This window comes from Syzygium oleosum, unplaced genomic scaffold (assembly GCF_021117445.2).
Source record: "Syzygium oleosum isolate NSW1041296 unplaced genomic scaffold, Sole_v2.1 Sole_v2.25, whole genome shotgun sequence".
NCBI classification, from domain to species: Eukaryota; Viridiplantae; Streptophyta; class Magnoliopsida; order Myrtales; family Myrtaceae; genus Syzygium; species Syzygium oleosum.
This window is the reverse complement of record NW_026607509.1, coordinates 232,692-255,366: the sequence shown is the minus strand read 5'-3', so window position 1 is coordinate 255,366 and position 22,675 is coordinate 232,692. Positions and strand designations below refer to the sequence as shown.

General features: G+C 42.1%; 3 protein-coding genes, 1 long non-coding RNA gene and 1 pseudogene across 4 annotated transcripts; 1 reads left to right on the top strand and 4 right to left on the bottom strand.

Moving 5' to 3' along the window:
- The first annotated feature begins 359 nt into the window (after nt 1-359).
- On the top strand, nt 360-1,386 carry LOC115661925 (BRASSINOSTEROID INSENSITIVE 1-associated receptor kinase 1-like; annotated as a pseudogene).
- A 2,060-nt stretch (nt 1,387-3,446) lies between these two features.
- Nucleotides 3,447-5,247, bottom strand: LOC115661918 (somatic embryogenesis receptor kinase 1-like). The gene has a single exon (XM_030584111.2). It carries the CDS (start codon nt 5,139-5,141, stop codon nt 3,726-3,728), a length of 1,416 nt encoding a protein of 471 aa, XP_030439971.1. The 5' UTR covers nt 5,142-5,247; the 3' UTR covers nt 3,447-3,725.
- A 7,249-nt stretch (nt 5,248-12,496) lies between these two features.
- Nucleotides 12,497-13,687, bottom strand: LOC115661920 (BRASSINOSTEROID INSENSITIVE 1-associated receptor kinase 1-like). The gene has a single exon (XM_030584114.1). The coding sequence runs from the start codon at nt 13,685-13,687 to the stop codon at nt 12,497-12,499; it is 1,191 nt and encodes a 396-aa protein (XP_030439974.1).
- A 2,004-nt stretch (nt 13,688-15,691) lies between these two features.
- LOC130134937 (uncharacterized) lies at nt 15,692-17,365 on the bottom strand. The gene is made up of 2 exons (XR_008814459.1): nt 17,020-17,365; nt 15,692-16,909 (listed from the first exon to the last, which is right to left on the bottom strand). It is a non-coding gene; the product is annotated as an uncharacterized LOC130134937 (long non-coding RNA).
- A 639-nt stretch (nt 17,366-18,004) lies between these two features.
- LOC130134941 (BRASSINOSTEROID INSENSITIVE 1-associated receptor kinase 1-like) lies at nt 18,005-19,273 on the bottom strand. Its single transcript, XM_056302993.1, has one exon. The coding sequence runs from the start codon at nt 19,271-19,273 to the stop codon at nt 18,005-18,007; it is 1,269 nt and encodes a 422-aa protein (XP_056158968.1).
- Between the last annotated feature and the right edge of the window lie 3,402 nt (nt 19,274-22,675).

The following is a 22,675-nucleotide window of genomic DNA, read 5'->3' as shown; positions in this document are numbered from 1 at the left end:
ACGAATGTCCTAAAGTCCCTTTTTCACTTAGTTTTATTTTTCATAATTTGTTTTTAAAAACTCTAATTGAATAAAAATTAGACGGAAATTCATAAAAGTAATAAAGAAAAGGTTAGAACAATAATTTGGAGACTATAAAAGTGTCATGGCCAAATGTTAATTAATGAAGATTTAATTTTGAATTTGTTATGGTAAGAAAGTCCATATCAGATGACCAAACTTTCATCCCTTAGAACTTCTATTCCGGTTGCCAAAATCCCATGATGTGAAACATGCGGTCAAGGGGTCTCCATTACTTCCAAAAGTGACGGAGACCGTTACAACCCAGTAAATTTTTTAGCGGAAGTAATGCTTACGATATGTGTATAATTGGTGTTCGATCCCATAATGAGATAAAGTATCGCTCATTTAGTTATGGCTCTCCAGTGGCAATCAAAAGATTCAAAGAACTAACTCAAGGTGGTATTGTACAGTTCGAAAACAGAGGTAATGGTTGGTAGCATCAAACCCTCACATCGCAATCTGCTTACCATCCTCGGATTTTGCAGAACGTCAAAATGGAGGGACTTATTGCTCGTCTTCCCCTTGATCAATGAAGATGTGACATCGTGCTTGAGAGAGCGACCAGAGACAACCCCCGCTGGACCGGCCTACCCGCATAAAAATAGCCGCAGGAGCTGCGAGAGGGCTGTCCCATCTGCATGATCTTAACATATTGCACCGAGATATCAAAGCTGCAAACATTATGTTGGATGAGGAATTTGAGCCTCACATTGGAGACTTTGGGTTGGCCTTGTTCGTCAATCGCAGTCACGGTTGATACTTTGTGGATTGCATCGAGGAGGCACCCGTACTTCCGAGGAACGAATCCAAAGCAGAATCCGGAAATGAATTTTCTGATGTCACGACGGCGGTACGTGGCACAATAGGACAGATTGCGCTAGAGTATCTTAGTACCGGGAAATGCTCGGTGAAGACTGATGTCGTTGCTTTTGGGATAAATGCTTCTGGAACTCTTGACCGGACAAAGAGCTTTTGATCTCGCAAGGCATGCAAATAACGAATAGATGATGTTACTCGATTGGGTAATAGGGCTTCTGGAAGAGCGTAGGGGAAATTCTAGTCGATCCCGATCTACAGGGTGCATATGACAAGGAGGAGATAGGGAAAGTGATCCAGTTTGCTCTTTTGTGCACAATCTCCACACAATCGGTCCCAAGAGAACGACCATCCATGGCGCAAGTAGTTTGAATTCTCGAAGGCCAAAGCATCGAGAAGAGATGGCAGGAGTATCAACATCAGTTGTGGCCTTTACAAACCGTTGATTGGATTGTGAATGACTCCTCTTCGCTACTTTGTCCTGAAGAATTATCAGGACCCAAATAATCATTTGTTGATTCAACAACCCGACCGTTTTACGCGAACCAAGCTCTCAAACAGAGTGATATATTAACTTATTTATCACACAACAAGCTTCTCTCAACCGTCATGGGACTTTAGATGTCATAATTGATATGCAACTAAGCCAAAGATACACTTATGCTTATAATGAGGAGAAATTGTTACCAGCAAGGACAAAACCTGCTTGCCTAGGCCGCGAGACTCCAAAAGTCTGTTGCTTTTCAATATATTTATTTTGACTTTATGAGAACCTCACCATGGTGAGGGTGCTGTACAATACTGTTGTCATCTATAGTAGACGATGTCACACCCAAAATCCACACAAAAAAAAAAAGGCTTACAAGGCCGTGGATCGAGAGAAGGACGAAGCCTTAGAGTGATCATACATATACAAAAGGCCAACAAAAGCTGATCACAAGGTCTCATAACACAAAAGTATGTCCCATATCAGCTATCTCCCCCCAAAAAACCAAACAAGTATACCAAAAACATGTACATCTTGGCTAATGACTAATACCAAAAGAATAGGCCAAAAAATCCTCATGTTGAAGTGCTCCTCCTAAGTATCACGGGGTAAGGAACTTGAAATGTTTTTAAAAAAAAGGAGCGAGTAAACCATAACTAAATTAGTGATTCTTTATCTCATTATGGGTGAATTGGTTGCGAGACTTGCCACGAGGATAAACGTGTCCCTAGTATATGACATGGGGCGAGAAATTAGTCAATGGACTTCACCATTGACATCAATTTTAAAATGATATGTTGTCAAGAAATATTTGGACTTATTGTTACAAATGTACTGTTTTTGCTCTATAAACTTTGTTAAATGTTTTCCAGCGAAAGTGATGTTTATGAAATGTGCATAATCGGTGTTTGATCTCACAATGAGATGACCATCACTTATTGAGTTGTGGTTCGTTCACTCCTTTCCTTCGACATTTCATGTTCCGTACCGGGTGACGCTAAGGAGGAGCGCTTCGACATGGGGACGTTTCGGCCGTATTCTTATGGTATTTTATTGGCTAAGATGTACATATTTTTGTTATAGTAGTTTTATGTTGTTTTTTTAATGGTGATAGAAAGTTTGGGGACATACTTTTGTGTAGATTTTGTACTCTGAGACCTTGTGATAAGCTTTTGTTGGCCTTTGTTAGGTATGTTTATTCTGAAACTATGGATGGCCATGCTATTTAGGGATGAGCAAAAGAAATCGCCCAAACCGGATCAAATTGGCCGATTGTGGGCAGTTTTCTGCTCCATACAATTGGAACCAGTGAATATCAGTCCGGTTCCTCGGTTCTAGGTGTGAAACCGTCCCATCCAAATCACTCGGATTGGGCCAATTTTATTTATTTATTTTATAATTCTTATTATTACCCAAAGACCGAAGCCCCTAGCAAAATGACATGAAACCAACGATGGATTCCAATCCCAAGTGAGAACAGGGAAAAATCCCCGGGGGCAATTTCGACCAATCACCTCCTTCATTGTCACGGGCATCCTCGTAATTCCGTTGACACAGGTCCCCCCTATCTCTCTCTCTCCAGTCGTTCACGCCAAGAACATTAGATCCTTCCCCCGATCACATGGCGACGAAGAAGCACGGGGACCGCCAGGTACTCGAGTCCAGGTATTCGATCATCGCCCTCGTGTTCGTGCTGGTCGCCTGCGTGGAGCTCCGCGGCGCCGCCACCGTCCCTCGTCGACGTCTACCGCCTCATCCGGTATGAAAACCTCGTCCGTCTTCGTTTTTTTGTCTTTGCGAGGTCACACTCTGTTGCTAGACCTAGAGATGAGAGACTCTTTCTTCCTCTCTGTCGAACTCTCTGAGCGGCTGCAAGGAATTGAAAAAAAAATTAAGCACTTCCCGGTTCCACAAATTGAGACCGGTCTAATGCCTGGATTGAGGGTGTGAACCGATCCACCGGAACCGGTCACCCCTAGCGTCACTCCCTTTTTCTTACGTGGATTTAGGTTGGGACATCGTTGATCAAGGAAATAATAGTACTGTAAAGCATCCTCACTATGGTGAGGTTTTCACGAAGTCAGAATAAATATATTGAAAATAATAAAATTTGTGGAGTCTCGTAACTCGGGCAGATAGATTATGTCCTTGTTGGTAATAATTTCTCCTCATTACAAGTGATTACATTTTTCTTGTCACTGGTGATCTTTAGCTCAGCTACACATAAACTATGACATCTTAAATCCCGCATCGGCTGGGATACCTATATGAGTTAACCTTCACCTTGAACCACTCAGAGCACTCGTTTTGGGAGCTTGCTCGACTTAGAATGGGCCAGGTTGTTATCTTAACAATTAGATTATCTGGGTCCAGATAATTCATCAGGTCGGAGATGCGAAGTGGAGTCCGCCACAATCCAGTCTGTGTGTGGATTGTCGAAATCCTGCTTCCGGTCCCGAAAACTCGATTCAAGCTGATACTCGTTCCATCTCTCCTCCTCGATGCTATGGCCTTCGAGTATTTGGAGAACTTGTGCCATGGATGGTCGTTTCCTTGGATCTGATTGTGTGCAAAGAAGAGCCAGCTGGATCACTTTCTCTATCTCCTCCTCGTCATATGCACCCTGCAGATCGGGACCGACTAGAATTTCCCACCTACGCTCTACCAGAAGCCTGAGTACCCAATCGTGCAACATCACATCGTCGTCATTTGCAAACCTTGCAGGATCAAAAGCTCTTTGTTCGGTCAAGAGTTCCAGAAGCATTACCCCAAAACCAAAGACGTCGTTCTTCACCGAGCATTTCCCGGTACTGAGATACTCCGGTGCAATATGTCCTATTGTGCCATGTACCGCTGTTGTGACGTAAGAATATTCACTGTCGGATCTTGCTTTGGATATGTCCCTCGGAAGTACGGGCGCCTCCTCGATGCAATCCACAGAGTGTCCACCTTGCCTGCGATCGACGAACAAGGCCAACCCAAAGTCTCCAATGTGAGGCTCAAATTCCTCATCCAACAGAATGTTTGCAGCTTTGATATCTCGGTGCACTATGTTCAGATCATGCATATCTCGGTGCACTATGTTCAGATCATGCAGATGGGACAGCCCTCTCGCAGCTCCCGTGGCTATTTTTCTGCGGGTAGGCCAGTCCAGCGGGGGTTGATTATCATTTCGCTCTCTCAAGCATGATGCCAGACATCTATTGATCATGAATGGGTAGACGAGCAAAAACTCTGGGGCACTGCAATATCCGAGCACAGGAAGCAGATTGTGATGTGGGAGTTCGATACTACCGATAATTACTTCTTTTTCGAACTCTAAGAGCATACCTTGAGTTTGTTCTTCTTTCGATCTTTTGACTGCTACTAGAGTGCCATCAGCTAACCGACCCTTATAAACTTTGCCAAATCCACCTCTGCCTAAAATGTTTTTGTGGCTAAAATTATCGGTAGCCACCTTCAACTCCTTCAGAGTGAACTCTTTAAGCTGTCTTTGGTGAAATTCTGGACAGACATCAGTATTGATCCTATGCAATAGCGTCTCTGCGGATCGGTCTCGAATCTCATGACCATCAATTTCAAAAGCTGGGCCTCTTAAGACAAGAGAAGCACCGGCAGCAACAAGTCGGCTGACAATGGCTCTGGTGAAAGTGCAGGTGTATTCGCATGGCTGACAGAATGTTGCTGAGGGTGATGATGATGGAGTAGGTGGAAAAGCGGGGTTGAAATCATTGGGATCCTGGGCGGGATCGAAGGTGGCAAATTTGAACACCATTTTCCTTCCTTTTCCCTTATCTCTGGAACCCAAACCCGAGTTGCTTTGTAATGAACTTAGCAAAAAAAATGTGTGCTGTGAGGGATCGCTGTGCCCCTTCTTCTTGTGGGTGAGAGCTGTTTTATAGAAGTTTCAAGAGCCAACTTAAAAGTGCTTCACAGAGGAAGCTGCAGAGGAAACTGCCGCGGCAGCTTCCAAGAGGCAGTGTGAATGGTTTTTTATTATATTAATTAAATAGGAGTCCAGAAAATACTTTTATCATTAACTTATTAGGAGTCCCCTGCAAAGTGTGTGCCCACACGGTAATTGCCTCTTTCCAAGCACAAAAGGCCCCTCTCCTCGTTAAATTCTGCTTCATTGCTAAGAAAAATGGTCCAACAGATGCTTGGATCCCACAACCATACCAATCAGTAATCACAAGTGTCATCATCAATCTAGAAGCTGCTGACTCAGGTTCCTGGTGCGAGCGGAAGCAAAGCATAGATCTTGGCTCCATGAAGCAAATCCCAACATACACAACTCCAAGTCAATACTTCCGTGTGGGGCTCTTTCCGGTTCATGTCGCGAGTAGAAATATTTAAAAATCAAGATAAACCTACGCGACCCACCTCCCACTGCTACGATATGAATATTAGTACTTCTCGATCTTGAAAGATGCATTTCGGTAATACCATAATTCCAGGATCTACTGGAGCTCACCGTAGCATCTGGTGTAAAGGTATTCACCTTTTTCGGAGCCAATTTAAGATAAAGATCTGTCAGTTTATGTATAATGTTTATTTTTTTGGGCCAAGAAATACTTTAATTAGGAACCGATAAGATGAAACCTGCGAGTGTATCATCTTCCACAATGAAAGTTACTTGGTGGAATTAGCGTTCCGATTATTTTTTTTCCATGACAAAAGATAACTAATTCTTTTTGCATGTGTTTGAAAAACTTTTTTTGAACTCGTCTTATCAGAAACTTTCGAATTCACCCGCAATATCCACTTCCGTTCATTCTTCCCCTCGTCTGTTGCATTCCCTTTGCACTTGGGGTCGTTAAAATGAGAGAAGCACTGACTGGAAACCAGACGATGGCTATCTCCTTTGTGCAACGGCGATCACGCTATTGACAACAGGCTGATGGTGATGTCGTGGAAGGAGGTTCGAGGAATCTTCAGTAAGAGTGATGGTGGCGAATACAACATGGAAGAAACTGTAGTGCAGCATCTAAGAAGCACTCCGTTTGGCTTTTTTAGGGACTCTAATTGAATTCACACCAAGAGCAGATTACTGAACTTGCTCCGGTCGAGTGGGGCATGGCACGTTGTGACCAGTGTCCACACGGTGCTGCAAGAATCGTCAATGCAATTGATATCTCTCCACAATCACATCTAATTTCGATTTTTCCGCTTTTCGCTCGCCAGGACTCAGCCCATCTACATACTTCTTTTCATCCCTACTCTAATCTGTATCTCGATCAATTCAACCTTGTTGTTTAAATACATATGTGAGTAGTGTTAAAGAAATCACATGTCAGAAAATCGATGTGATATGGAGTAGTCAATAATTTTAGTTGGCCTATAATTCATTGACTTATACGATTAAGTAAAGGTGAGTCCAACATAATATCTCCCTCTTGGCCATCTCAAGCTTTTAGGACCCTGATGCAAGTCCTAACACTATTAATAATCCTCCTCGTTTTATTCATGCTGTAGTCTGACAGTTTTCCTCAACGCTCTGAGAGAGAGAGAGAGAGATATGTCAAAAATAATTTTCTTCTGCTTGTTTGGGCGGTGGCAAATTTAATGATCATCTCTCCGACTTTTGCTCTATCACTGGTACTACAATCAAATAGAATAATATGCACGTATAGACTGTTGATCTCCCCTTCAGGTGGGCGTCAGATGTTTCACAGAAGCTTTTAAGACTTAAATTTTCCCTTTTGCGAGGTCAAGTGACTGCAGAGGAAGCTGCTATCGCTACTTCCTGGAGGCATCTGTGAAAAATCACTCCGTAAGAAGAGAGCGTAACTTCTCATCCAGAAAGGAACCGATCGGCAGTGTGAATGGCTTTTCCTTTGGTGCGCGTCAGCTGTTCCCGCGCTGAGTACACGGACGCCACTTTCCTATCAATATGGCCCCTTTCTTGCCGTGAATGGAAGCTTCGAAACAGAGAGAACGGCTCGAGACAGGAAGCTGTTCTTAGCCACCCGTTTCGGAATAATACATGCCGTAATCCATTCCGTTCTGGATGAGAAGGCTAACTTCAGGTCGAAGCGAAATCGTGCACACAAACGGAATGACGAGTGCAGCTAAAGTCTCCCCTACGACGTGCATTCTCATCCGGGTCTCCTCACTCTTTATTCTTAATCTTTAGAAATGACATTGGCAGGAACAGAGAAACAGCGGATTTTTGAAAGGAAGCGAAAGCAAGAGGAGGGGTAAATTGATCTGCCCGAATAGCTCTGCCCAAGAGCCTAATATGATGTCTAGTTGCATTGGTCGGAAAAATTGTCCAAAACGTCTTAAACCTATTGCAGTTTTATCAATTCAATCATAAACCTTTCAATTTTGATAATTGAATCCTAAACATTTTGACAATTTGCCAATTGAGTCCATTTGGTCAATTAATGGCTGGAATTCACTAACATGGACGTCAGTCAGCCATACTGTGTGGCACAACTGGCATTGGCGTGAATAATTTTAATAATATTTTAATATTTTTTTCGAATTTTTTTGATTTTTTTTCTTTTCTTTTTCCGTTTTTCCTTCTTCTTTTTTTTCTCTTGTCCTTCTTTTTTTTTTTTTTAATGTGGCTGGGGAATGTGGCCAGGGAGGGCCGCCGGGCCCTCCCCAGCCTCGCCTAGATTTGGACGAAGCCAACGCGGGTGAGGCTGCCTTGCCCAGTCTATAATATCAAAGTTAAAATCAATGGACCAGTCCATTGATCAATTTCATCAAATCGTACGTTAATGGTCCACTCCATCTAATATTCAATATCCATATATGGTCACGTTTAACACTCCGTGACAAAGGCGATCAAGTTTCCCCTCTTAGCTAAGTCTCCGCATATATTGCTAGTGGCTTGACCCACAAGATATCCGAACAGTATGCGTACCTACAAACCCTGGTTCATAACAACAATGAGCATCAAACCACTATCATCATCTTCCAATTATCCATAAAATTCATATCATAAATCGATTTCACAAATCAAAACATATATTATTTCACAACTCAGTTCGTCAGTCAGAATACCTTTCGTAAAGCGTTTTTCAATTCATTTCAAAATTCATTTCATAAATCAGATTTGCAAAGCAACACATATAACCTTTCACGATACCTCTCATAAAACGCTTCTCAAACTTTTTACAAATAACCAAAAAGTAGTAAATACTCGATCCAGATTTTTATGCAATAAAAACTCTGCTTCGTAATTCATAATAAACCGAATCTCAATTACTTTCAAGTCATGAGTTTATAAATTCCAAAAAGAGATAGGTACTACTCACCAAGGTTGCAAAACCAAACAACTTAAGCTACTCAATCCAACGAACTTGAAATCCTATCAAAGAAGCATTAACCGAAAGTCAAATTTACACGCCAGCTAACTTCGACTAAGACTCAACTAGGCGCTATTTTTGGAGTCGAATCTTTCACTGTGGGTCAACAAAGGACCTCAAGAACAGCCACTCGCACTACAAAATAGTCACCCACATGACGAACAGTATATTTACGCTCGTGCAACGAACTTTGTTGCATCGTATTTCTTTCTACCAAACTCCAATTCAAGCAAATTACTGTTAAATGAAAGCTCTTTCGAAGTACTAAAAGATCCTAAACTTTGTCGACTTAATTGATGGCCGAAGCCAGGCGAAAACTATTTCCAAACATAGCAATTTGTAAGTGGACAGTAGCGAGTGTGAAACTTTAAAAATTCATTATGACCAAACCGTAACTCCAAATCAACTTTCGTAAAATCTCGCAACTCCAAACACCCTAAAGTTTCTTCACAACATAAATTAACAGCTTAAGAAGTATTAGAACGAACCCAACAACTCAAAATTCAAATTAATCCGAAATTACTACTTAACTACGAAAACTCCTTTGATTAAATAAATGAAGGGTTCGAATCCTTGCTAGGCACTACTAAATAGAGTTAATTTGGGTTGTCGCGACGTTTCAAGCATGCATGTAGTGTTCGGTTTCCTTCTTTTCCCTTCCCTTCTTTCGTCGGAAAATTGTCCAAAAAGTCTTAAACCTATTGCACTTTTACCAATTCAGTCCTAAACCTTTCAACTTTGCCAATTGATACCTAAATCTTTTTCACTTCTTGCCAATTGAGTCCATCCGGCTAATTTTGGCTAGAAATCGCTAGCGTGGACATTTTTAAATAATATTTTAATAATTTTAATAATTTTTTATGGTGTTTTTTTCCTTTTCTCTATTTTTTTTTTATCTTGGAGTTGGGGCCGATGAGGGTGGCCGACCGACCCTCACCGGCCACAGGCAAGGTCCGGGATGCCCTCACCCTCACCTGCTACCAAGCCCTCCCCTAGCTAGATCCGACGAGGGCGTGGCCCTCGTTGACCCTAACTCAAAAAAAAAAAAGGGAGAAAAGGAAAAAATAAAGAAAAAACCATAAAAAAATTTGATAAAATTATTAAAATATTTATTTTAAAATGTCCATATCAGTGTCACGTGGCCAGTCGGTGTTCACGTTAGAGATTTTCGGCCAAAATTGGCCAAATGGATTTAATTGGCAAATAGTAAAAATATTTAAGATTCAATTGGTAAAGTCGAAAGGTTTAGGATTGAACTGACAAAAGTGCAATACTTTCCCTCTTTTTGTCTATGGTCTCTCTCCTCCTTGTCTCTCTATCTTAGTTCTTTTCTTCTTTGGTTTCCGATTCCGCACCACCCCGACCCCCCGCGGGCATTTAAAACTAGCGGAAGGAAAAGAACTAAAGGCTTATAAAGAAATAGCCTTATGGGCTTTCGGATTAGTTGGGCTTACGGGACATTTGTGCTGGGTTGTTATTTTGTTTTCTTCACAAGCCCAATTCTTATAGTTTTTATAAAGTCTGAATAAATATGGGCGGCGCTATTTCCACCCCATATACGACTAATTCACTCCATTTTCCATTGAAAAGATAAATTTATCCTCAATGATTCAATTACAATTTAAAGTGTGGCCCCAATCAATTTGCTTTCCTTATTCTATTTTATTTACATTTTCTATTTAGGATTTAGTTATCATAATTAAGCAATTCATTTTTTTTTTGTTTGTTGTGGGTAATCCGTATATATATTTCCTTTTTATTTTTGGATTTTACTTCCGTAGAAATAAGTTTTGTTGAGTAAACAAGTGATGGTGATATACACAACAAAAGTGAAAGTTTATAAATAAGTGATCTTTTTAAAGAAGTGTAGATTTTACTTGATAACGCAGAAAAGAATTAGGTTTCTTAGAAAATTTTCTTTCAACAAAACTAATTTTACTAAAGTGATTGCTTAGAATTAATCAATTTTGTAGTTGATCGCCCAATTCTGATTATAATTGAAAATCATGTTTTTATTGGGTTATTGTTTTTTTCTCTAATTCTGTTTTCCCCATTTTCTGGTAGAGAAAACCAATGCTTCTTTTCAATTAAAAGTGTGGAGGATGACGAGGTTAGCATCATAGATAGAAAACAGAAGACGGCGGGGTGTATGGAAGAAGAAGAAGGAGGAGGAGGAGGAGGAGCGGGAGGCTTAAAAAGAAGAGAATAGCCTATAAGAGAGAACAAAGAGACGATTTGCAAATGCAGAGAATTGAGACATCAAAGGTGTAGAAAGAAAGAAAGAAGAAGGCGCAAGAAATAAAAGAAGAAACAAAATAAAAAAAGTTGACCAAATAATAAAAAGAGGATCACTTTTGTAGAGCTGTATTCCTGGCCCCACAAGGGATACTATCGTCAAAATACAAAAAAAAGAATGTCTAAGCTAAAAGAGGAGAGAAAAAAGCGCGGCCCATAAATATATATGACCATAACATAAATAGCCCTAGAACTTTAGCTCAATCTACAATGTCATCTTTGAATTTTTTATTTGTTGGATGTGTAAATAAACAAAAAGTATTAAATACCCGATTCAGATTTTATACAACACAAATGTCATTCATAACTCATAATATATCTAATCCATATTACTTTCAAAATATAAATTTACAAACTCAAAGGAGAGATAAGCATCACTCACCAGAGGAAGCCTAAAACCAAACAACAAAGGTTACTTAAGTCGATGAATTCGTAATCTTATTGAATAAGTGAGAAACATCATCAAAAGCAAGAAAACGCTACCTCAATTACGAATCAACTAAACTAAACTTAATCCCGGAGAAAACAACTCCCCAACAAAACGATCGCTCAAAGTAAATATTCAAAATTGTCTACTACGTGTAGCTTGATCGCAAAACTTTAAAATTTTGCTCCGACTAAACCATAACTCAAATCGATTTCCATCAAACCACATAGCTCCATAATACCCCAAACTATCATTTCCATAAAAATTCCTCAGCTTAACAACTCCAAAATTGGATCCCGCAATTCAGAACTCACATAACTTCGAAATTATACCCTAAATCTGAAAATTACTCTGATTAGATGAACAAAGGGCTTGAATCCTTACCAAGCGTTGCGAAACGAAGTTGATTCGGCTTGATGAGATTTTCGAAGCAGGTACTCCTTTCTCTTTTCTTTTTTCTTTCTTATTCTTTCCCTCTTTTTTCTTTTCCTTTTCTCCTTCTTTCTTTTCCGCGTGCTCTCCTTTTCACTTTATAATGAGAGTCCACTTATAATGAGAGTGCACCCTATATCTGACCAAGCAAATATTACAATTACATAAGTTAACATCCACCCTCATCACTCAGAGTTATCTATTTGAGGGATTGATCCACGAAGAACGGATCGGATTGATATGTCAACTAGATTATCTGGGTCCGGACAATTCTTCAGGACTGAGTAGCGAAGAGGAGTCGTCTAGAATACATTCATGGCTTCGGAATTGTCCCAAGTAACTCAGACACTCCAAGTAACTCTGATACCCCTTCCAATAACGATACTCCTCCCATCTCTCCTCGATGCTATGGCCTTCGAGTATTCGGACCACTTGTGCCATGGATGGTCGTCTTCTTGGTACAGTTTGTGTGCACAAAAGAGCCAGTTGGATCACTTTCTCCATCTCCTCCTGGTCAAACTCGCCCTGCAGGTCAGGATCCACTAGAATTTCCAAACTACGCTCTACCAGAAGCCCTAGTGTAAAGTATGAGTTTTAAAGGTCAAAAAGTCAAAGGGAAAAAGGAAAAGAAAAGAGAAGAAAAAGTTTGAAAAGTCAAAAAGCCCTAGTGGCATCAGTTTGATACTCCTCCCATCTTTTCTCCAAGCCAATAATTCCTTCAAGAAATAGGACTGCTTCAGCCATATAAGATCGTTTTTTGGGGTCGAGCTGCGTGCAAAGTAGAGCCAGGTGAACGGTTCTCTTGACTTCACTCTCGTTATAGCCGCCCGGCATATTGGTATGGACTAGCCTTCCCAACTGTTCGTTTTCTGAAAGGGCATGTGCCCATGCACATAACCCCAGTTCATTTTCATCGAGGCAGGTTGTTTCCCAAGCTCTTCGACCGCTTATGAGTTCAAGAAGCATCACGCCGAACCCATAAACATGGCTCTTTACTGAGTTTCTTCCTGTAAAGCGCTCTGGATCGATGTAATAAAGCGTCCCCATTGGGCAGTCGGTAAAATTAGCGTCTTCACCATTGGGTTCTCCTTTGGAAACAGCCTTCCCTATGTACTCGTCCATGAACAAGGCCATCCCACAATATGCAACATGAGCCTCAAAGTCCTCATCCAACAGTATATTATCGGGTTTAATGTCCCTGTGAATCATCCTCAGATCATGGAAATGGGAGAGCCCTCTAGCAGCTCCAATCGCTATCTTCTTCCTGGTGGGCCAATCAAGTGGGAGCGGTCCTCTTAAAAGTGAGTCCAGACTTCCGTTCGCCATGAAATTGTACACGAGCATGTATTCTCCATGCTTTGACGACAAACAAAAGCCTTGAACCCGAACCAGATTCCGATGACAGATCATGTTCCCCAATTTTACTTCAGCATGGAGTGTCCATGCCTGAGAGGTACCACTACCGAGTCTTTTTATTGCCACTCTGGAGCCGTCCCCCAAGAGTCCTTCGTACACACAACCGTACCCACCCTTACCCACCTTCTTTGTCTCACTGAAGTTGTTGGTAGCGACCTTCAGCTCTTCGAAATCGAACCTTTGAAGGCGTCCTTCCACTGGACATTGGACTGATTCTCTTGGCCTCCAGCAACAAAACCTGGAAGCTGAATTGACCAAGCACAGAGAAGCACTGGCAGCGACCTGGCGGGGTGTTATAGCTTTGATGAAACTGCAGCCAGCAGGATTGAGCGGCAGACAAATTGTTGACGACTGAGAAGCAGGTGGCGAATGCAGATCGAAATTAGGGGGATCTTCGGTGAGGTCGAAGGTTGAAAACTTGAAGACCATAGTTTTTATCTCTTCTAAAACACCACACTCCTCGGAATCCAAGCTCGGATTACTCAAAATTTTTCTTTTTTCGTGAACTGGAACCGAAGAAGGAAGGAAGGAGAGTTTTCTGCTGCAGAGGTGAGCCTGAGCTGAGTCTGCTTATTCAGACTTAACTAGTTTGGTTGTCCATACTTACCAAGCCAATACAATCACTGTGGAGTATCGTATCGTCGATGTTGATAATGCATGTTATGTCCCACCAAGCAATGACTCCTACGAGTCAGTCACCCTTGTCGCTTTCGCTTCTCCCGTCTTGGTACGTTGATCTTTGTTAGAAAAATTAGTCCAACATTTAGAATTTCTGAATGCAGTTCAGTCAGTTCTTTTGGGCTGACACCGACACCAGCCGTTATTAAGGTGAATTATAAGCCCGGGCAACAAAGGTACTAATAACCTTTATCTGTCGTGTAATGAAAAACAGTCCTTTGTTCCATGAGAAATGCCAACCAAGGACTTGCATCTCGAAAACGAAAGGTAAAAATTTTACTTTTAGTCCCTGAAGTTATGCTCTTTTTCCAATCAAGTCCTTGTACGTTTGACTTGTCTAAACTGAGTAATTGAACTTGCATTGTAAGGACCCGGGGTCTACACTGTGTAATATTGTCCGCTTTGGGCCCACTGATCCTCACGACTTTAAAACGCGTTATCTTGGGCAGAGACGCTCTCTGGCCCTTCCTCTCCCAAGCCCAATATTGTCCTCTTTGGGGCGCAAGCCAACAGGCCAGACCCACTCCTCAAGGCTTTGTTCTCAGCACAGCGGAAGCTTGTGTGAAACGCGTTGTCTTGGGCAGAGGCGCTTTCAGGCCCTTCCTCTCCCAAGCCCAATATTGTCCTCTTTGGGGCGCAAGCCCACAGGCCAGACCCACCCCTCAAGGCTTTGTTCTCAGCACAGCGGAAGCTTGTATGAAACGCGTTGTCTTGGGCAGAGGTGCTCTCTAGCCCTTCCTCTTCCAAGCCCAATATTGTCCTCTTTAGGGCGCAAGCCCACAGGCCAGACCCACCGATAATGTAACGACCCAGTTCGACGAGGGCGGGGAGTGGTCGCCGGGGCCAGAGGGCCTGGACAAGGAGCGGCTCCTGGCAGGCTTCTAGGATGGCAAGGGGGGGCATGTCTCTTGTCCCACATCGCTTAGGGGGGAGTCCTGGGCTAGTTTATAAGGCTTGGGTTCTCTATTCTGTGTAACGCGTTTTAAAGCCGTGAGAGCCAATGAGCCTAAAGCGGACAATATTACACAGTGTAAACCTCGGGTCCTTACAAATGGTATCAGAGCCGACTCCCGACCGCGTGTGGGGCCACAGCGAGGACGCTGTGCTCGAAGGAGGGGAGAATGTAACGACCCAGTTCGACAAGGGCGGGGAGTGGTCGCCGGGGCCAGAGGGCCTGGACAAGGAGCGGCTTCTAGGATGGCAAGGGGGGCATGTCTCTTGTCCCACATCGCTTAGGGGGGGAGTCCTGGGCTAGTTTATAAGGTTTGGGTTCTTTATTCTGTGTAACGCGTTTTAAAGCCGTGAGGGTCAGTGGGCCCAAAGCGAACAATATTACACAGTGTAGACCCCGGGTCCTTACATGCATAGATTTCCTTATCAAGTCTCTCTTGCACCGGTTCTGTACAGACATATTATTCTGTATACACCCAGAAAATTTTCCCTTAAGCCCTTCCAAATCAAAGAAGGAATCAAATGGAACTAATTATAACCTTGATATGAGGAAGCCTACCACCACCTGCATCTCTAATGAAAGCTATAGTCGTTCTGAATTACCATGGGAACTTTTGCATTTAGTCCATGAATCCTAGCTTATCTCATCGATTTTCCCTTCAAACGTTATTTTCTTATTTATTTTTTACTTCAGTTCAATCTAGCCTAACAGGATGCCTTTTAGAAACAATAGTGGAACTACATCTTGGAGATTCATGAATGATTGAACATGTTTTTGCAGCCGGCGAATTAACGGAGTGGGTGTTGGATGAAGTCTCACTATATAACAACCTAAGAGTCAAATGAACATAAGCAAATAAGCATAAAAGCAGCACAATCATCATCCAGGTTACACCAGAAGTCACGTAACTCTTGGAATCAGGACACTCTCATCGCCGATTTTTCAACTCAGCAACAACTCCAGGGAATGATTATCTAGGATGTGTTATTGATAAGTCTTCGTGGCGGAGACAAGAACCAGAGTCCGCCATGTCCATTTTGGTACTCCTCCCATCTCTTCTCCAAGCTAATAGCCCCTTCCAGAATTTGGACTACTTCCGTCATATCAGGTCGTCTTTTGGGGTCGATTTGCACACAAACTAGAGCTAGCTGGATCATTCTCTTGACTTCGCTTTCCTTATACCCGTTCCGTATGTCAGCATCGACTAGCCTTTCCATCTCTTTATCTTCGACAAGCATGCCTGCCCATTCAGGTAGCAGCAGCCCCGGAGGACTGATCCTTCTTTGAGCACATCAACCGATGGCGAGTTCGAGAAGGGTCACGCCAGAACTATGGACATCACTCTTCACCGAGCACATTCCACTCTCGGAGTACTCCAGATCAAGATAACTGCACGTCCTGCCTATTTGCCTGTGAAGAAAGCTGAGGCTAAAGAAGCTGGTTTACCTGGAAACACCCTTCTCTTCATCGTTGTCCATGAAGATGGCCATCCCAAAATCGACAATACAAACCTCAAAGTTCTCCCCCAGCAGGATGTTCTGGGGCTTAATGTACCGACGAATTATGCCATGATCATGCAGAGATGGGAATGCTTGGTGATTCTTTTTATGGGCCACTCGAGAGCCGTCTGCCGAGTCCTTCATATACATGACCAAACCCGCCCCTAGCCACAATCTTTTCATCACTGAAGTGGTTGGTAGTTGCCTGTAGCTCACGGAAAGCGAACCTTCCTTTTAAGGCGTCCTTGGCGAACCTCCAGATCAGAACCTGGAAACTAGAGAGATTCACTTGGCCTACAACATGAAAAAACCAGATTCGGAAGACTGAATTGTCTGGCGCAGCAAAGCCCCGGTAACGGCCTGGCAGGATGTTATCGGTTTCTTGAAACTGCAGCCGGGAGTATATGGCAAGCAAACCGCTGATGATCGAGAAGCAGGCAGAGAGTCCGAATCAACATTGGGAGGATCTTCAGTGAGATCGACCGTGGCAAATACGAAGACCATGGTTCCGCTTCTAGACTCCTAGAAGGAAAATTGAAACTCAGATCACTCAAATGCGTCACGTAGATAACGAGAACTTTAATATTGTTTTTGTAGGTTAGCACGTAAAGCTTAAATTAGCAATTCTTAACCTGTCTTTCTCGGGCCCTGCACATTTTCTTCTGGTGGGCCGCATTTCTGAAGAAGACTTCCCAGGAATGACATCAAAGAATCAATATGTTTGACCCAAGTCGAAAATGATTTGCTCATATCACGCGGTTTCTTTTCCTCTTTCCTTGGGCAACAGCAATTTGTTCCCATGCGTTGAGACTTACACGACCATACCCGCACCACTCAAATGCTCAGCACACACTCTGCGATCTTTTTGCCTAAGTCTTCTGTTTATGAATGAAACGCCTGCGAAATGGATTTGGCGGATCAGGACGCCACCCTTCGCGGAAGAATCCACTTTCATAGAATGTTTAATTAGGATTGCACCCACGACTTCATCTGCAAGCACCAATACATTCCTCAGGTTCAATACTAATTAGATATATCGCTTCGTGGGTGATGTTCGTTTTGTGTCAAAGTAACAGTGACACGAGATGAACGTGAACACAATTTACTTATCAATCATGTAAAGTGGGTCAACACGATTACCATACAAGCCCGATTAGCACAAATCCATACCCACTAACTTCTTGCCGTGTCCGAATAATGCTTATGTCCCATCCTAGAAATTGTCATCTTAGTATTTAAAAACCCAGCAAAAATTGCTCCTCAATTTTTGTGTTCGACCAAACAGGTAATTTTACTTAACTGATTTAATCTAATCTAATCAAAATTGTGTGTAAATAAACCGTGGCGCATAAAACAGCACTGTGTGGAATGTTGGCCGACGGCACAGCACAATAATTTGATTCTACTTGCCCTCTCAAGTTCTGGTAGGCTTTGATAAAAATAAAATGAAATCAGATTTAAGGTAAAACATAATAAGAACATTGTCAATTAAATAAAATGAAATGAGTAAATACACTCGAACTAAGCGAAAAAAATTCAACGGTATCCGGTATAGTGCTGAAGCTGAGGCAGCCGCAATCTCGAGGGCGAATCTCAAGCGACACGTTCTAGGAAGGATCATCTAGGACCAGATGATTTGTCTTCACTTGGACAAGAAGTAGAGTCGTTCAAAATTGAGAGATCATCTAGGCCAGATAATTCGTCTTCAAGTTGATACTCCTCCCATCTTTTCTCCAAGCCAATAATTCCTTCAAGAAATAGGACTGCTTCAGCCATATAAGGTCGTTTTTTGGGGTCCAGTTGCGTGCAAAGTAGAGCCAGGCGAATGGTTTTCTCCACTTCACTCTCGTTATAGCCGCCCAGCATATTGGTATCGACTAGCCTTTCCAACTGTTCGTTTTTCAAAAGGGCTTGTGCCCATCGAAGCAGCACCAGTTCCTTTCCATCGAGGCAGGTTGTTCTCCAAGCTCTTCGACCGCTCACGAGTTCAAGAAGTGTCACGCCGAAACCATAAACATCGCTCTTTACTGAGTATCTTCCGGTAATGCGCTCTGGATCCATGTAACCAAGTGTTCCCGCTGTGCAGTCGGTAAAATAAGCGTCTTCACCATTGGGTTCTCCTTCGGAAACAGCCTTCTCTTTGTAATCGTCCATGAACAAGGCCAACCCAAAATCTGCAACACGAGCCTCAAAATCCGCATCCAGCAGTATATTGTCGGGTTTAATGTCCCTGTGAATTATCCTCAGATCATGCAAATGGGCAATCCCTCTCGCAGCTCCAATTGCTATCTTCTTCCTGATGGGCCAATCAAGTGGGCGCTTCTCTGTTGACTGTCCTCTTAAATTGATGCCTAGGCTTACGTTCACCATGAAAGGGTACACGAGCATGTCTCCATGTTTCGATGATGAACACAAGCCATGAACCGGAAGCAGATTCCGATGCCATATCATGTTCCCCAATTTTACTTCAGCACGCAGTGTCAATCTTTGAGAGGTATGTCTAGTGAGTCTTTTTATCGCCACTCTGGAGCCGTCCACCAAGACTCCATAGTACACACAACCGTACCCACCCTCACCCAGCTTATTTGTCTCACTGAACTTGTTGGTAGCGACCTTCAGCTCGCGGAAAGTGAACCTTTTAAGGCGTCCTGCCTCTGGACATTGGAGTGATTCGCTTGGCCTCCAGCAACCAAACTTGGAAGCTGAATTGGCCAAGCGCAGAGAAGCACCGGCAGCTACCTGGCGGGATGTCGTACCTTTGATGAAACTGCGGCTAGCAGGATTAAGCGGCAGACAAATCGTTGATGACCGAGAAGCAGGCGGCGAAGGCGGATCGAAATCGGGAGGATCTTTGGTGAGATCGACGGTTGAAAACTTGAAGACCATGGTTCTTAACTCTTACGAAACACCACACTCCTCGGAAATTACGTTCGGATTGTTCGAATTTGTCTTTTCACGAAAGGGAACAGGAGGAGCAAGGAAGAAGAGTTTTTGCTGCAGAGGTGAGCCTGAGCTGAGTCTGGATATTCAGACTTCTCAATTTTGGTTGTCTGTCATGCCTACAGATGTGCACGCATCTGCACTTATTAAAGATAATGAAAAAAAGCCTAGTGGATATCGACGCGTTTTGTGGGGTATCATAGTCGTTTTCGTCGCTTTCGCTAGTCCCCTAAGCTGTTTACCCTCCTGATAAGTCAAGCTTTCTTGGAAGAATCAGTCCAACGTTTAGATTTTCTATGCTGTGTCTGAATGCAATTCATCCAGTTTCCTCGGCTGACACCGACACCAGCTGCTACTAAGGTGAATTATAAGCCCGGTCTAGTAAAGGTACTAATAACCTTCATCTGGTAGAAGAAGAACCGGAAAAGAGGTGTGATGAATCACATTCCTTTGTTCCAAACCAGTATGACTTCCATCTCGAAAATGGTAGGTAAAAATTTTACTTTTAGTCCCTGAAGTTGCGCTCTTTTCGTAATCAAATCCTTGCTCCTTGGACTTGTCGAATCAAGTCGTTGACCTCGCATAAATTTCATTATCAAGTCTCTCTTGCACTGATTCCGATCAATTCATCTAGCTAGTACAGACATATTATTCAGTATAAACCCAGAAAATTGCTCCACAAGGCCTTACAAATCAGGGAAAGAATCAATTTGGCTAATTATGTTACTTCATACGAGGAAACCTTGCTCTACCAGCATTTCTAATGAAAGCTATTGTCGTTCTGAATTACCATGGGAACTTTTGCATTTAGTCCATGAATCCTAGCTTATCTCATCGATTTTCCCTTTAAAACAAAGGGGCACGTTCAGCTCCTTAAAAAGGAAGAGAGAGAAGACCGAGAGCTCTCACGGGAGGAGAGGAAAAGAAGAAAAGAGAGGAAAGGAAAGAGGAAGAAGAAAAAAAGAGAAAAGAGAAGAGGGTTTTGCACCACGGGGTCTCGCCAAGCTGATTTGACTTCGTATTGTAACGCCCGATAACTATTCGCGGCCCTCATTCGTTCAATCGGAGTATTTTTCGGAATTAGGACATAATTTCGGAGTTTTGTGAAATAAAGCCGCGTAGTAAGATTTTTAAGTCCTTGAGCTGCGTATATATATGGAAATGATAGTTTAGTGTGGTGGGATTTTACGGATCTCAATTTGGACTTACGGTTTGCTCGAAATGAATTTTTGAAGTTGAGTGCGCGTGGTAAACAGTTCGGTGGAGAAAATTATGGCGCAATCAAGTTTCGCGCTCAAGCTCCGCGTTGTAGACGGTTTTGGATAATCACTTTAGACGAGCAACTTGTGGGAGCCTTTTAGTCGTTATGTTAGCGTCTAAGCCTTGTTTAGCCAAGTCGCAGTTGAAGTAGCGTTTTACTCGATTTTAACGTGGTTTCTCGCTTATTTGATAGGATTGCGAGTTCAACGGTTTGAATAATCTTTGTTGTTTGATTGTAGGCATTTCCAAGTATGTGGTGCTATCTTTTCTTTGAGTTTATAAATTCATGTTTTGAAAGTGATAAGGATTTGAGTATCGTATGAGTTATTAAAGCATGTTTGTTGCATAAAAGCCTAGATTGGGCATTTACTACTCCTTGTTCATTTGAGAATGATTTTAAGAAATATATAGTGAACGGAAATATACGTATTATGTTGCGAACTAGTTTATGGAATGAATTCTAAATGATTTGATAAACTTTTTATGAAAAACGTTACGAAAGGTTTTGCATATCTATTTATGAAGAATTTTGAAATGATGTGAGAGATGTCTTGTGAAATGTGTTCAATTTAACAAATGAAGTTGAGAAAGATTACGTGTTTTGTTTTGTGAAATCAATTGGTGATATAGATTGTGGATTTTGATGCTCGGTGTCTCTATGAACCCAATGAGAGGTTTTGGGTATGCGCATACTAGTCTAGGATATCCTTGTGGGCCGAGCCGCTGACTTATAATAAGTGGAAACCTTGTTAAGGGGGAATCTTGGTCGCCTTTTTATGGGGCGTTATCTGTGATCATAATTAGATTTATGAGCATGAGATTGGCCAACAGAATGGACCATTGGCATGTGTTTTTTATGAGATTAGCCAATGGAATGGACCATTGGCATGTGTTTTCGATGAGATTGGCCAATGGAATGGACCATTGGCGTGTGTTTTTCGACGAGTTTGGTCAATGGAATGGACCATTGATTTTTGCTTTGATATTATTGATTTAAATGAGTATTTTCTGAATTATATAAAGTCTTGTTGAAATGAAACAACTCTTATTTGATTTGATATATATATTATATCTTTGGATTGAAGTATGAGCTTCCGATATTGTTATATATATATGCATAGTGACTGCTCGATCTGCTTAGAAGAGAGACACACTACTTACTGAGCTGTAGTTGCTCACCCCTCCCTTTCCCCAATCTTTTCAAGTTCCTTAGTTAGTAGCCAATAGAGCGAGAGTGATGTCGTGGGAACTTTTGGGAGTTTGTTCTTTGGTTGTGGGTTTAGGCTGCGTCCTTCGGGGGAAAGGACGGCCGTGTCATCTGCCGTTCTGGTAGGTTTCGGGGTGTGACAGTTTCGGCGGAATTTTCGTTCGCGATGAAATCCCTTTCACCGAAAGTCGTTCTTCGATTTTTTATGAGATGAGATAGGTTCTGTGGTGACGAAATATCATAGGTATACAAGGAAACTGATAATTTCACTTCAAACAGAATAGAAAGTACACAAACTTTGCTAGAATTTAATTGACGATAAAACTTTAAGAACATAAAGATGCAATGCCAAAATTTAATCGAACAACAATTAAGATACACACCGGAATTTAATCGGTAACAAAATATCTTGGAATTACAGGCATAACTACAATGCAGAAATTGAAAAGTTAACAAATTGTTTGTATGTTATGTTGGGGGTCTTTAGTAGACAAACACTAGTATTTATAGTATTCACAAAATTGATGCCTATAAGCAGTAGTTCTTCAGCAGTTTTAGCTATGCTTCCACATCTCAAGAATCTTGGTTCCATGTTCTCACGTTGCCATGATCTTATCTCCAGGTGGTTGTTCTCTCAAAACTGAGCTTTGATCATTCTCACCTGTTTGCAGCCACTTTGAATTTCATTCAAGTTCTTTCTCCACAATCTGCTGAACTTCATTGTCCTATCCACAAGCGATTTCAAAAAATTTGTATACCACAAGTGAGTTTAGCGTCCTCTAGACATTCAATCTTCATTTTATTTCTCAATTGGCTATCTGTTGATCCCTTTTAATCGGTATCCTTGACGACTAATTATGTCATGATAATCGTCAACCAGT

Coding starts and splice junctions, on each gene's coding strand:
- LOC115661918 (XM_030584111.2), bottom strand. CDS start 5,141: ATGGTGTTCAAATTTGCCACCTTCGATCCCGCCCAGGATCCCAATGAT.
- LOC115661920 (XM_030584114.1), bottom strand. CDS start 13,687: ATGGTCTTCAAGTTTTCAACCTTCGACCTCACCGAAGATCCCCCTAAT.
- LOC130134941 (XM_056302993.1), bottom strand. CDS start 19,273: ATGGTCTTCAAGTTTTCAACCGTCGATCTCACCAAAGATCCTCCCGAT.